Source organism: Neovison vison, chromosome 12, assembly GCF_020171115.1.
Source record: "Neovison vison isolate M4711 chromosome 12, ASM_NN_V1, whole genome shotgun sequence".
Lineage (NCBI taxonomy): Eukaryota > Metazoa > Chordata > Mammalia > Carnivora > Mustelidae > Neogale > Neogale vison.
The window spans coordinates 55,540,114-55,555,891 of NC_058102.1; the positions used below are offsets into that span (position 1 = coordinate 55,540,114).

Sequence of the window (15,778 nt, forward strand, 5' to 3'; positions counted from 1 at the left end):
TTCTTTCAAGTACAAGATTGCCAGTCTGTAAATGAGACCCACTGTCCATCCTTAAAGCAGGTTTTCCCATCGCTTTTCCCCTTGGCTTCTACGTATAGCAAAGTGACGGATACTGTAACAGGTACCTAGATTCCAGAATCTTACTGGAGTCTGGGTCTCGTTCCCTCACTGGCTGTGTGTCTTTGAGTAAGCTGCTTAATTTCTTTATGCCTCCCATTTTATCACGTTTGAACTAGGGCTGGTATTAGGATCTCCTACTGAGGAGTATGATACATTCTGAACAACATAACCCAGTACCAAGGATATAGTAGCTACTTTAGTAGTAGTAGAAATAATGGTATCATTAACACCAATAACAACGTCCCAGAGGTAGAGAATATATACATTTAGTTATGGAAATGTAAGTCAGTGAAAGCTTCTAGAAAGAATCCCTTAAGGACCCCAGAAGCCACGTTGAAGAGTCAAGTAACCAAAGCCAAAGCTAAAGAACACAGGTTTGGCTTCCCTGTGCTCACAAGCCACTAGTAAGTGCTTAATGGAATGCTTGTGGACATTCTTAGCCTGTCTACTGTAGGAAAAGAATTTCAAGTATGCGCACTTCAGTTGTTTTTTTAAGCAGTGGAAAAGACACTCTGTCTCGAGGGACAAACGGTCTGTCCGGCACACGCCCAGGCTTCACTCACTGTTCACTCTCTTTCCAACCGCGGTGGGGTCCCTCTCCTGACAGTTCACTGGGGTCAGTGATTGTCTCTCCCTCTGCTCCACAGATAATTGTGTCCAGAGGACCCCACGGCCCCCAGTGGAGAACGTGCACCACAACCCCCCCACCATTGAACTGTTGCACCGGTCCAGATCACCTGTCACAGCCAATCACCGGCCCTCTCCTGACCCCGAGCAGCGGCCCCTCCGGTCCCCCCTGGACAACATGATCCGCCGCCTCTCCCCGGCCGACAGGGCCCAGGGGCCAAGGCTCCACCAGGAGAACAACCACCAGGAGTCCTACCCCCTGTCAGTGTCTCCCATGGAGAATAACCACTGCCCGCCGTCCTCTGAGCCCCACCAGAAGCCGTCGAGCCCCCGGCAGGAGAGCACCCGCGTGATCCAGCTGATGCCCAGTCCCATCATGCACCCCTTGATCCTGAACCCCCGGCACTCAGTGGATTTCAAACAGTCCAGGCTCTCCGAGGACGGGCTGCATAGGGAAGGGAAGCCCATCAACCTCTCGCATCGGGAAGACCTGGCCTACATGAACCACATCATGGTGTCTGTCTCCCCGCCCGAGGAGCACGCCATGCCCATTGGGAGAATAGCAGGTAGGTGAGCGCATCCCTCCGCCGCCCATCCAGCGTCCGGGGGGACCTGACAAAGCCTCGCTCTCTCCCCGGCCTTGCGGCAGGCCTCACACCGTTCCCAATTAGGCGCCCTCAAAGGCTCTGTGAGGGCAAGTGGAGGCTTCTGCCTGAATGAAGTGAAATCCCTAATGGGCTAGTTAATGAGCCGCTGGGATGGAGTAGTTAATGAGCCTCAGAAATGTTAAGAAACAAATGTCCTACGTCCAGCGTACAAGGAGAGTCACATCAGAATCATGGCTAAGCGAAAACATTTAAAATAAAAGGTTTATGAGCATGCTAATGGCCCTGTCTTGAAGTTTCCAGCAGCTAATTAATGACCAGACACAGCATAAAGAACCTTTGTCTCCGATTCAGACCTGTAATTCCATCCTATGGGCAGTAACTCAATGTAGCCTTCACCTTGGGAGAAGGTGGGAGAGAAAAACACGATTATGGTGTCGGAGGCAGGTGTTGCTGGGTCATTTGGACGAAGGAAACCACTCCCGAATTCTTTTACTTTTATGATGACAAGCCCACATTTGCTTCCCTAAGACAAGAAGCCAGTGGAAACCAGAGAAAAAAATCTACACATTGTATTTGTGCTAGTCTGCCCATAATTTATATGAAGTCATTCTGCAGACACTTAACCCTCCAGCCACATGGCCAGGGTAGCTCTCTTCCTGGAGCATCTCTCCATTCGTGAGACATTTCTCAAACACCCACTACGCACAGGTAAATGCTTGAGGAAGTAGGGGGACAGAGCAGTGTTCAACACAATTATTTCCTTGAGGAATTTAAAATTTCATGGGAGAGACCGATGTGAAAACCACCCACTAAGCTATAAGCTATAAGCTATAAAGCAGAATGAAGTCTGTCCTGTGTCCCATTCATCCAGTGCATGAGCACTTATTGAGCACTGACTGTGTATTAGGATAACTCAGCGCTGTGGGAGCAAAGCAGAGAGAAGGAAATTTGGACCAGAGGAATGGAGGGAGGCTTTGCAGGGACGTGGCTCAGTGCTGAAGGTGGTTATGTGTTCGGTAGCGGAAGGGAGGCATGGAGACAGGAAAAGTCAGACCTGGTCAGGGCAAGGCAAGAAATGCCCCCTTCCTCCCTGAGTGAGCACCTGAGGACAGAGCTCCGGCTGGCCCCAGGAAGGAGTGGTGTTCCTAACAGCGTGACAGCACAGAGGCCTACAGGCAACATTAACTGCCTCTGTCTTGACTCGTTGTCCCTTTTTTGTTTAAATTCTTGGTTCCTAAATGTTTCTCTGGCTCCTAGTGTACCTCCAGTGTTGCCTCAGTTTTAGTGTCACAAATCACTTACATCGGGGGTGTTGAATCAAGAAAATGAAATGCCAAAGAAGTAGGACTTCTATGTTTGTGAAACATGAAATGATCTGTGTCCGAGATTTGATTGAGAATGATCCTCACAGCACTGGGGGTGAGTTTTGGGGGGAGGGAGGGTATACATAAAATAAGACTAGCTGTGATGACTACACTTGGATTCTCTGCCTTTATATATGTGTATGTGTATGTATATATGGGGTTTTTTTTTTTTTTCAATCTAAAAAAAGAAACCATGAAAAGAAAAGAAGAAAAATCAGGGGATTTATAAAGAGACAGACACCTTAGGCAAATCATGTGAATTTCCGCAGATTGTTAGAAAAAGAGGATGGGGTCAGGATATTACTGTGAAGAATATAAAGGACCTGTCTTGTGTTTCCCAGGCCAGACCTTTCCTGTCTATACATGCCTTTCTTGTCTTGTTTCTTGCATGGTCTGTACAGCAGGGCTAGACATTTTGCAGATACTGTCTACTTGTTTATAATTCTCAGGACAGCTCTTAGAGGCAGCTTACTATTGCGATATGCCTCTTATGTGGAAGGTCATTTGAACTGGGGAAGTCATGAAAGAGACAGAGCCCCAGAGAGCAAAGGTCAAATAGGGGTTGGGTGATGGGCTCAGTGGGATGGTCACGGCTGCGCCATTGGCCGCTGCTGGTAGGGCTGCCCTCGTGGGACCTGGCTTCCCGAGCCAGGAAAGCCGTCCACCTCCTCTGTCCTGTCCACCTCCTCTGTCATGCCGTCTTACCACAGACTTCCTAGGAATCTAAGATAAGCCCATATATCAGAAAAGCTATGTTATTTAGACATACAGAGTTATTTCTCCCTTGTTTAGTGGATTTATAAATATTAGAATATTAGTTTCTTAAAAATTGTGCAACTATTTTTTTAATATTATTCCTGAATATCAAAATTGCTCAGTGATGGATGTAGCCTCATCAAAGATACTCTGTCAACTATCTTACCAGCCCAGTGATGGACCTTGGTACCCACGGATGCCCAGGCTCTCTCAAGAACACACAAAAGTGGGGAATCTAGGCTTTTCTTTGGGAAATGCATTCACTCCTCCAGGGTGAGAGAATCCCCTCAAATTATTCATCATTAATCCTCTAATGATACACTCAAAAGTTGAAAAATCTCCAGATATAAGTATTTACTAATTTAACCAAATGCAGCATCGGATTTAACCAAATCCATCATCTTGAGGGGGAAATGAGAAGGGTAAAAAGTCTAGAATCCAACACTTAATCTTGATTCTAACTCCCCTTGCTACAACTCCAGGTTCCTTTGTTTCCCGTGGGATATCCCTGTCCCCTCACTCCTATCCTTTTAGTTGTCATTTTGGACAGTTCAGATTCTTGTAAAATTCTCTTTAGTAGGGTCGAGCTCATTGGGTAAGTCCTATGTACAATTTAAAATTCCAGCAATCCTGAACAGGTAGAAATATAAATCTTGGGAATCCAAGTCCATTAAAAATCTCTCCCTATTTCTTCTATTCTTTTTTTTCCTCACTTTTTGATTTCTCAGAATTGAGATGTAGCATACAATTTAGAGATGCAAAGCTACAATAGTTTACTTAGGTATTGGCCTTATAGGAAATTAAAATCATCAGTAAAAGAAGTTTCAGAGGTAATGGCTTAAATACAAACCACAGATTAGATCTATTTAAATATAACATGTAACTTATTTCTAAAGGTATCCCCTTATTTTCCAATGGAAAGAAGAACTGTTGTTGAAGTTAATAAGTTAGAATAGCCACAGTTTATGGGAGAAAATTTAACATGGAACACAGTGAAACAAGACCCCTATGTTCAAACTTTATTGGGAAGCCAATGGTGTAGGTAAGAGTGAACAAACTTTTCTTTCTGGGCCTGTTTTCTGTTTGTTATGCTCATGAGGCTATTGCTTGGGGGACGGTGGTAGGAGGTAGGGGGTCAGGATAGCATCTGTGAACCTTCTAGCCCTTTTCTCAGCCCACAAAAGTCTTACTGGCCTGTGCCTTGCCCATATGTTTCACATCCAAAGAGTCTGTTAGCAGCGCACACCATAAGGTGATGGGCTTAGCATGGGGTGATGCCCTGAGTCATGTTTTAAGTATATACTGACATTCATTCTTAGAGGTCAGTGATTTCAAAGCCAGAAGCAGGTTGTACGGATGAAGGAAAGGAGATTCGGGCCCATCCAATGTCCAGCCTGGAGCCTCGTCCAGTGTTCTTTCCAAGACACGTGTTTCCTTCTGACCTGGGAGTCCAGAGCAGGGATTGGAAACTCGGGCCCATGGGCCAAATCAGCCACCACCTATTTTTGTAAATCAAGTTTTATTGGCACAGCCACAGCCGATCACTTTGTGTCTGTGGCTGCTCTTGCGTGCCAACAGGAGAGATGGTACAGCCAGCAGAGCCGAAATATTTGCAGACAACATGACAGGAAGCATTCGCTGCCCCCTGTTCTGCAACACTGTGGACTCGTGGGTACCGTATGCTGGCAATCATAGGCAAATTGGAGGATGTGGAAGTCGAAAACGCTGTCCCGGCTCTCAAGGAATTCCTTGCCCTTTAGAGGATGAGGCGAGCCTCAAACACGTAGAAGGAACAATAACAAGTGATGTAAGAGAGGAGACTGTAAGCTGTTCGCAGACCAGTCCCGAGTAGTTCCAGTAACATCATGAACAAAAGTAGAATACAGCTAAGTGAAAGAAACGGTTTCTTTGCATACTTGGATGGTGGAGTTAAATCATTCATTTGTTCCAGACTGATCATGTATCTCTCTTTGTGCTGAGTGTTTTCCTAGGTGATAGGTATAGTGTCTCTAAATGCCACATTTTGTATCTTCGCTGACCTAAGGCAATAGCCCCCTGACTTTATGCTGTCAAACCAAATAAGCTCCTACTTTGGTTTTCGCAATAGACAGCTAAGTCTTAAAAGAAAAATTTAAGTTGTTTTGGCTTTCTCTTCAAGTTCTTCCATTCCGTTAAAACCTGAGTTACCAAACTTCCTGTCTGCTCATCCCCTCGTTGGTCTTAATCCAAAAATATCTGCTAAGGAAGCAAACTGGTTTATAATCCATTCCTGCTCCTTCATTTGCTGCACACTTGAGGACTTCAGAGGTCTGAACGGATTTGCTCGTCCCAGGTCCATGACCCATCCAAACAGAGACCATTTCTCTTTTGGTGCTTATTGCACAACTTTTGCTTAGTCCCCTGATATTCTTTGCAAACACGAGCTTCTTCATGGTTTGTGAGGAATCACTGTTTGGTTGATCCTGCAGTGGATAAGACCTAAAATTCCCCCCAGCATGTGCTCCCTCTACTCCCAACCCTCCTACCACACACGTCATAGCAGTCTTTCAGATCTTTAAAAGGACTTTCAAAAATAACTTTATTATCTCTCAAGGTTACGTTTTCAGCAGAAACAAAAGGATCCTAATCAAGGAAACATGGAATCTCCTGTCCAGTTTCTTTGTCACCTGACTAAAACGATGTACTTTCCTGATCTGGTTGGACTGACTGGATGAGTTCTGTAGGCACAGAAGTTCAATCCTGGAAGCCTCTAATCTTAAATCAGTTGAGGAAAAATAAGCCTGAGACTCCAGAGTAAGCAACTGAAGGTGGGTCCCCAGGAACTCGAGGACCAGGGGAAGTCATTCCGTCCTCTTCCTCTTGTATCCATCCCTGCTTCCTCCCTAGCAGTATTTAGTGCTGGTGACATGGTTTCAAATGAAGCTCGTGGACTTTTTTTTTTTTAATGAGCCCAGGAGCAGCCCTGAGGGGAAAAAGACATTATAAAAGAGAAGACTAAAGGGGTTTAGTGTGACAGTGACGAGCTTCCTCCCTGGGCCTTGGTGGTAAGGCGGACCTACATAAGTGCACCTTCGCCCACAGGTATGTCCGTGTCTGATTTGAGGAAGGAAAGGACAGTACTGTGGGACGTCTCCTTTAACCAAAGGGGCCCAGGGTTTCAGTACCAGCTAGAAGAGCTACATTATCCCACATCCTACATCAACCCCAGAGAGCTCCTGACGCAGGGTCCCAATCAACAGCTGGCCTGGAGTGTTCCCCAGGAAGTAGTGTGGGCCCTTGGGAAAGCATGGACTTGGGAATAAGCAGGAATAGAAAACAGTCCTTGTGTCCTAGCAAAGGTGCTGACTGTTCCCGAGGTCTGCTTTTCTTCTCCATCATAATGAGAATACTAATACCCATTTTCCAGGTGCTTCAGAGTACTAATGAGACAATATGTAAATACACAGCCATCAGTCGGCTAATTACCAAGCACTAAGGTCCCTTCTCTGTCCTGTTTCTCTTTGCTCTGCTACAGGGCTGCAGAGAAGGACGGGAAAGCAGCAGTACCGCAGCCCCACTACCCGCCCGGAGCTGGCCGGGGCATTGACCCTGCAGGCCTGTGGCCTGCAAAGGGCACCCCTTCGAGGTGCTCTAGTTTCTTTATCTCCTTGGAGATTCACTTCTGCTCTCCCTCTCCCCTCGGAGGCTTTGCTCAGGAATGTCCCACGTGGCTCCAGCTTCTCACACTGGCTGAGTCACTGCCGTTTAATTTCACTGTGAACTACTGAGAAATCAAAGAGCCCTAAGAGAGAAGGAAGTCTCAGGACAGCATTTTTAAACGATAAAACGGTAACAGCCACAGTGGCGGGGCGGAAAAGAATAGAAGGAGCTTGAGGAGACTGGAAATTCCAGTTTGTGTAAAGGACACACATTTCTGGAATACAGCGTGACTGCCAGGAGGAAGGGGTGCGATTTCCCAGGCTGCCCCCACCTGAGCCAAGCAGGGGCCAGGCCCTGCGAGGTTCCAGCTGGGGGCTGAAGCTTTAAGCGTTTGCTTCCCTCCGGGGCAAGATTGCCCCTCGTGTAAAGCCACTGCTTTCATGCAGAGTGGCAGCTTTTTATCTGGATGTTACTTACCTGTTTTGTTACTCCACACCTCATGCAACCAGACATGCAAAGGGCCAGCCTCCCTGGCAGCTACAGTCCCTGTGCCCGCCCCCCCCTGCCCCGCCCTCACCCCCATGGAGTCAGGAAGCTGAGATCTGCATTCCCCACCTTAGACTCTCCCTGTACATCTTGCTGCCCCGTACATATGGTGTCTGTTTTCCTGAGCCTCAGCAGAGCACAAGCAACTGCCCAGACTGTAAACACACCTCTGGGTATCGACACAGGGTTGGCTGCACTGGATTTCCCAACTTTGTGCTCCTAGGTAATGACTGCTCTAGAGTTGAGGACACGACGGGGATGTGGGGGGCGGGGGGGGCGGGGGGACTGAGCTGTGCATGTTGTAAAGCCTGTGTTTCTATAAGCCGAGTTTCTCAAGCTTAGCACTCTTGATCATCAGGTCAGATGATTCTCTGAGGTTAAGGAGGAGGCTGACTTAGGAACTCTTAAGATATTCAGCAGCATCCCTGGCCTCTACCCACTAGAGGCCAGTAGCATCCTCCAGCCCCGTGGCAACAACTCAGATTAGCTCCAAACATTGCGAAATACCTTCCTTCCCTACCGAACCACATTGCCCCTTGTTTAGAGCCACTGCTATAAAGCAGAGTAGCAGCTTTCTGTTTTGTATTTTACTTACCTGTTTTGTTGCTGAACTTGACAAAAATTTATTAATCTTTTCAGTAAATTGAAAAAAATGAAACAGGGACACTTACTGTCTGACGAGTTGATGATCAGACCCACAGAACTCAGTTGGCAAACCTTCATTTAAAATTCCATTTGGGCAGTTGAAACAACATAAAAGTACTTTCTCAAAAGCTTTCCCAAAATTTTGATTAACCACCATCATTAAACATTCCCTTTGTCAATAAACTGATTTGCCCACTCAGATTTTTAAACTTCAGTTTTGTCTGACATGGTTTTTTCATTGGAAACCATGTTGGTTATGTGTGAATTGCCCATCTTTTTGCAATCTCTTCTCTGGTAGCATGTACAATGAGTCTCTGGTAGAAGACAGACGTGGGAGGGAAAATATTTCTCCTTAACCACAGGAAGGGATTTTTTACAATGCCTTTTAGCTTTGGATACCCAAGGCACCTCACCCAGCAGGAAAGAGAGAGAATGTTCTCTCTGCAGCTGAAAAATGGCACTTCACTGGAGCTAAACCCTTTTCTAAACTTATTCTCATGGAAGAGACAATCCAGATAATGGACGTTTGTTTAAAATACCCACGTGCCTTAATACAGAAGACCCTTTAGTTTAAGAGAAATGCACTTACAATTAATGAATACCTTGTAACATGAATTTTTTCACATGCATGGTCAGGCATTATATAATAGGATACTCGTGTATCTATAGAGTTTGGTGGGTTTTATCATATAGTAATATATGTGTATATATATGATATATATGTGATCAGAGAACATTGTATCTGTGCAAATGTAGATTTCAACAGAACTGAAAAATTGCAGGAAATAACCTCCAGAGGATCTAGGGAACTAAAAAGGATCTGCCTCTTGTTTCCTTAAAATCTTAAAAAACAAAATAACCCCAATGGCTTGAACTTCAATTGTTAAAAATAAATAAATAAATAAAGAGAGAGAGAGAGAGAGAAAAGAAAATGAAAAAAGAAATCTTCTGTGGTCATTCCTTTATATTTATCATCTGGAATAATTTTTAACTAAAGAAACAAAACAATCAATAGTGTTATAAAAGTCATTTATACTCTGAGTTTGAAACAACTGCTTTATGCCACAGAATTCCTGTTGCTACCTCCATTAGTAACTGAGTAATCCAATATGTCTTGAATGTCAACATATTTTTATTACTCAGCTAAAGTTGGCTTTGCTGGTTTAAATGTCATTTAGAGTGATCAATTGGCAGCTTGTTTGGGGTTATTTTCACATTTATGAAAGGGAAAAGTTTGCAAGAATCAAATGCTCTTGAAACATATAGGTAGAGTCTGTTCTCTGGTAAGCCCTCCCCTTCATTCACCAACCAAAGAGCAGATAACTTTCGAGATCTCTTTTATTAAATGGTTTACATAAAGTTCCGAGTTTGAGGCCTCTGAAAAGCCAGCATGGTAGCCCAGGGCGGGTTAAGCCCCTACTTGGAGAAATGGTCTGGTTCCCATATGTGGGAAATGCAGTGAACCACCAGAGCAAGACAGAAGCTGCAGAAACAAGGAACGTGCACATGAGTGTGGGGATGGAAGGACTGTCCACCTCATGCTTTTAGCCCCAGTGGGCCGAGAGGTGAGGGGAGTAGCCATATGTTCCTCACCTTCCTGTGGGCATAGTTTCTTTATATCAAACTGCTAAAGACAGTCTTTTTATTGTTAGTCAAATGAATACTCCAGAGACTCAGAGACTCGCAGTCCCAATCCAGATGAATCCAAAGGTGCTGTCCAGCCTCTCTGCAGCGGACGTGGTCTCCCTGTGGAGAAGAGCAGTAGAGGAGCTGTACACACAAACCCCCTTCGTTGTTCCTTCTAATTTGTTGGCATTTTATGTAAGGATGTTTGGTTTTGTCAGACGTTTTCCAGTGGAAGTGATTGAGGGGAAATTAAAACGTCTGCCATATGACAATAGGACAGACACTGAGTCCACAGCTCCGTCCTGTGTTCCATCTGCAGTAAAAATGTCGTGAGACCAGGAGGGGACAGGAGGGTTCAGACACGCCGCCGATCTCACTGCTTTGCCTAGCAACTAGAGTCATCCTGCGACGAGTGCCTTCATAATGAGCTAGATTCTTCTCAGCCTGCACTAGTGCGACGCTGACTTCTCCCGGTGCTTTATGGCCCCCCTGCTCTCTCCCCCCCGGCTGGCAGGGGGTAAGAGGAATGGCCAGCGGCCTCTGTCACCAGAATGGGGTTCAGCTCCCCGAGTATGCAGTGTCTTTGCTTCAAGAAGAGAACAGTTGGTCCTGTTCTAAAATACAGTAACTCGTGTATCCCATTAATCTTTGGACCCAGATAATTGGGGGTGAGGGGGAAGGCTATGGTCATTTTAAGTTTCATGTTAGTTTCTTGAAAGATGAAGCCTCTTCGAAAATGCCACATTTCCTTCTGCCATTCAGAGAAAAGGCTGGGTTGCAGCAAGGCTGCGCTGAACAGACTGCAACTCAGCTCTGGAAAGTCCGAAAATTTTACAGTATTTATCTGTTAACCATCAGGAAGAGTGGTGCAGAGCCTGGACCCCCACAGGTGTCACTCACTCACTGTGGCCTTGGAGTGAATTACCAAGCCCTTTAAGCCCCAGCTTCCTCATCCATAAAACAGGAATAGCAATGGCACCTGCCTCCCAAGAGGGCACCAGGGCCGAGTGCAGCCAGGCTGGTGGAGGATGAGCACGGTCCTGCTCATGGCGTTGTTGTTGTGTTCATGACTTTCCCCTTCACTTGCACCATCGCTCATACAGTAATCCCATAAAAGACATGTTATTCCTGTTTCGTATATGAGGAAACAACCTCAGGGAGATTTAAGAAACTTGCCCAAGGTGACCTGACTCAATGCCCTTGTAAAAAGGCTCCCGAGAAGGGTGTGTTTCATTCCCTGGGAGGTGACCGTGTTGGCTCTGAATTAGTCCAAGTCTCGATTAGACACTGCCCTGCAGGTGTGCCAGGCCTCACCCAACAGAAGGAAGTCAGCACGGTGTCATGCGAGAGACCCGGAATTTGAATCCCAGCCACCTGGGGCCTCCAAGGATTAGAAAGGGTGCAAGGAAGATGCTGAGCTCACACATAGAATTCCTTCATTGATCCTTCACTACCCGCCCTTCCAGCTGGGGCCTGTCGAGGCACCCAGGATCAGCAGTGAACCCCTGGAAATCAGAGCCTCTTATTCTCCTCTGGAGGCTGGTCCAGAAAGCACACCTAGATAGGACATGTCTGCCTCAATCCACCTCTCCAGGGCTGCCAGAGGGCAAACCACATACCATTTCGGCACATCCAGAAAACACTAGAACAAGGGAAGAGGGTACAGTCTGTGTCTTCTCTTTTAATATGCCAACCCACACCCACAAGCCGAGGCCCAGCACAGTGCCTGGCCTGTATTAACTCACTTAATAAATACTTGTGGCCTGACCAAGTGATGGACGGAATGTCAGTCCTCCAAATGGGGAAAGTGATTTTCTTTTTTACTTTGGTTCCTTCCTACTCTGATTTCATTATGAGAAAACAATTTTAAAGAATTCCCAAATAGGCCGTAATGAGAAAATATCCGTCCTCTTTTGAAAACCATGCTAGCCACAGCACCCAGTTGTAGCAAACTGTAGAGTTTTCCTCCCCACAGCCTTTCACGCAGCACACTTCTTTTTCTGCTGCTTGGTAGCCTGCCACGATCTTCTTGTCTTTGTCCATAACGGCCTCCAACTCCAGAGTCATCATGCAGCTCCACCAACCAGACCATGTTGCATGCGTGGAACTCTGGGGCTCTCTTCCCGCCCTTTGACCACGCCCACCCAGAGTTACCCCTCTTTTGGCTTGCTCTCTGTCTTTCATGGGAGCTCTGCTCAAGTTCAAGTCGTTGGTCATGACCTTGGACAAGGTGCTTCCTCTTCCAGGTCATGGCGTCCCCATCTGTGGAGGGAGGCAGATGGTGCGGATGGTCTCTTAGACCTCTACAGGTCAAAGGTCATCTTTCTCCTGCACCATCCACCAGGTCTCTCTGGGCTCTGGTCTCCTCACCATGAAATAAGAAAGACCATCAATCCACAAAAGGCAGAAGGGATTCCTTGATTATTTTCTGATTCTTGCTCTTAGTGCCTTAACAGGAAACCTATTCAAAAGTGGTTTTTTGCCCTTTTCCTCTGTAGACTGTAGACTGCTTTGGGATTACGTCTATCAGTTGCTTTCTGACAGCCGGTACGAAAACTTCATCCGATGGGAGGACAAAGAATCCAAAATATTCCGGATAGTGGATCCCAATGGACTGGCTCGACTATGGGGAAACCATAAGGTAAAAGGGTACCAGCTATGTATTCTGCCAACTAGTGCCAAAAAAAGAAAAGAAAAGAAAAAAGACTTTATCTTCTGGGTAGGAGGATAATTGCCTAGCTCCTCCCTCCTCGGTGTGCCCTTCATTATTCAGTTTATCTCTCACAGGCGAACAATTAGACAGTTGCAAAGGGAAGGAAATAATTAAAGATACTACTTTCCATTTGATTACTTAGGCCAGGGGCCAGTTAACTTCACACCCCCTGAGTCTGACAGGGCCACCCTGGGAGCAGCCCTCCATCTCATTCCCTCGAGCTGGCCCTGCCACCCCTATGTCGCCAGGAGCTGGGGTACAGGGGAGCTCCGCAGAGCTGTGGGACTCACAAGGCAATAGGGAAGGGTCACTTCTGTCCTGCCCGGTTAGAAATTCCCATGTCTGCAAAAGCCCCCTTCTCCGTGGAAATGCTTACCCTCCAACTCTGCAGAATCCCCTTAAAAAGCAAACAGGCCAGAACTGTTTGCCCCCCCCACTTTTCCATGCTGGGAAGAGGGACTGGAATTTAAAAGATGCAGTCTTTTTTAGTTAGGAAAACTGTCAAAGTGCATAGATGTAAAACACCCTAAGGGTCCACTGTGAATGACTAGATAAAAGAACGATGGTGTATACATAGCATGGAATATCACTCAGCCCTAAAAAGGAAAGAAATCCTGTGACAGGCTACAACACGGAGCAATCTTGAGATTATACTGAGGGAAATAAGCCAGTCACAGAAAGACAAGCATCGTATGTGTCCCTTCGTAGGAACTATTGAAAATGGGCAAATTCATCGAACCAAAGAGCAGAATGGTGTTGCCAAAGGTTGGGGGAAAAGGGGGAGTATTCATCAATGGGTGTAAAGTTTCCATGAAACAGGATGGGTAGGTTCTAGAGATCTGCTATATAACCTTGTACCTTATATATAAGAGTTACCACGACTGTAGGACACACTTAACAATCTGTCAAGGGGCTGGATGTCTTGTTAAGTGTTCTTACCACAGGAGAAGAAAGGAAAAGAAAACAGGGACCCAGAGCAAAGAGTCTCTCCCCTCAAAACAATATTTAAATAAATACATCTGTATCCTACTCAAAACAAATGAGTCACCAAGGTCTAGGCTGACCACAGGCCGGTAGATGTGGGTGGGACAAAGCAGGCAAGACACCTGGGAGACACACCCCCAGGTGAGCTGAGTGAGAGGGGGCAGAGGAGGGCAGCCTCAACTCCCTCGGGCAGCCCCCAGGGCCATGTGGAGGAAGACCTGAAGTAGGCCAGAACCAAATACGGCAAGGCCCCACTCAGAGACTCCTCAGTGTGTCAGTCACGGTGAAAAATCCCGCCTCGGCTCCTGACTGTGCCTGGACCCTCCAGGGCTCGGAACCTCTGTATTCTTCCTTCCAGAACAGGAATTTAAACAACAACAACAACAAATCTCTTCCTTAAAATGATAAACCAGAAACACAAGTTGGAGAAAGGTCACTGCAACAAAAAAAAAAAAAAAAAAAAAAAGAAAGAAAGAAGGAATTCTCTGTGGGTCAGAAGGCAAAGGATGGCCCACAGATGGGGGGACACTCCAGGAAATTCACTGAGCAGAGCAGAGCTTGGGCTTGGGAAAGGAAACAAGGGAGGTTGCCTTGGGATATGCTTCCTTAGCTTTGGGGCCAAGACTTCTGACAAAAGGTGATTCACCTTCGGACATGGACATGTCTTGGCTCCAAGACTTGGCGGGGTGTGTGAAAGCAGAGGGGATGGGCACAGGGTGGGGGATGGGCACAGGGTGGGGGTGGAGGGGTGGGGGGGTGGCCTAGGAGGCAGCAGAAGGAGGAGAGGGAGCTTTCCCCAACTGGCAGGGCCACAGCAGCAGCTGAAGAGCTTTTATTTTAATAGCTCCCCAGCGTCTTCTCTGAGGTTGATTTCACTGTGTCTTTGTGCTTTTTTTCTCTCTTCCTCCTTTGAACAAACAGAACAGAACAAACATGACCTATGAGAAAATGTCCCGAGCCCTGCGCCACTACTACAAACTAAACATTATCAGGAAGGAGCCAGGACAAAGGCTTTTGTTCAGGTAGAACTTCCTTTTTCTCCTTTCCTTCTTTTGGGAGGATACTGTTTTCTTTAAATAAGAGGGAGGAGGGAGACTGTTAAGATCTCTACCTGCCTGTGTGACACTCAAAGCCCTCTGTGCTACAAATTGGATACCAGATGCTGGGTTGTTAGAATTTTAGGGGGAATTTTTTTTTTTTTTTAACTTGTGTCTGTATATTAGAGTAAAGCCAAAATGAAGTAAACACAATCTGACTCACCTTTAAAATAATGCAGTGATCAAATAGTATCATCTGGCATTAACATCCAGCTAAGTTAAAAGGAACAAACAAAGTAACATTGTTGAGGTATTAAATCCAGGCTTCCAGGTTCCCAGCCCCATAAGCTGGGTTCTGAACCAGTGTTTGTCAAAGAGCAGGTCGTGACCCATTCGTGAATCAAGAAATAGATTTAATGAGTCAGTCACAACTGTTTTTTTTTTAATGAAATAGAACCAAATTGGGAGAATAGAGTTGAAAATATCAGATCGTGTCACATGAAATAAGAGTGACTAATAATTCATGAAAATTTGGGGGGTATGTGTGTATATGTGTATACGTGCTGAGTCATGATATAAAATGTATTTTTTTACGATGCATTATAATCAGAAAAGTCTGAGAGCTGCTGCACTAGATATTCCTCTTTCCAGACTTCCTCACAGCTAATGAGTTCCAACCATTTAACCTACCACATAGACTGTAATTCCAAGTTCTATGTAAGAGAGGAGAAAGAATTAGAAGAGGAAGAAGAAGGGATCTAAAGGAGCATCAGGAGAGGTAGAAGTGGTGGTAATTGACACTGGTGGTAATGGCCATGGGGAGACCCAGGAAAGGCTGGGAGAAGGTAGAATCAACACACATGATGTTAGGTGATGGGTTTAGCAGGTGGGACAAAAAAGAGTTTCAGATGGGGCTAGAGAGATGGATTTGGAATTCTCTACGCACAGGTAGATAGTGACACTCGGTATGAGTAGACGAGCCTGCTGGGATAGATTGGAAAGAGCAAAAAATTTAGACTTTAGCAGTGGGAGCTATGGTAACTTAGGAAGAGGGAAAACAGTTGAGACCTTGAAAAACAACAGAAGAGGCTGTTCAAGAGTTGGGAACAGAAT

The 15,778-nt window shown here is 45.9% G+C and overlaps 1 protein-coding gene across 4 annotated transcripts in view; it reads left to right on the forward strand.

Annotated features, from left to right (window-relative positions):
• The window catches only part of ETV6 (ETS variant transcription factor 6), a 236,665-nt gene that overhangs the window by 214,082 nt on the left and 6,805 nt on the right, over window positions 1-15,778 (forward strand). For all 4 annotated transcript variants that reach the window (XM_044228360.1, XM_044228361.1, XM_044228364.1 and 1 more), the window contains 3 exons: window positions 768-1,313; window positions 12,430-12,572; window positions 14,550-14,650. In XM_044228360.1, the coding sequence (XP_044084295.1) occupies window positions 768-1,313; window positions 12,430-12,572; window positions 14,550-14,650 (790 nt within the window). The remainder of the gene's footprint in view (window positions 1-767; window positions 1,314-12,429; window positions 12,573-14,549; window positions 14,651-15,778) is intronic.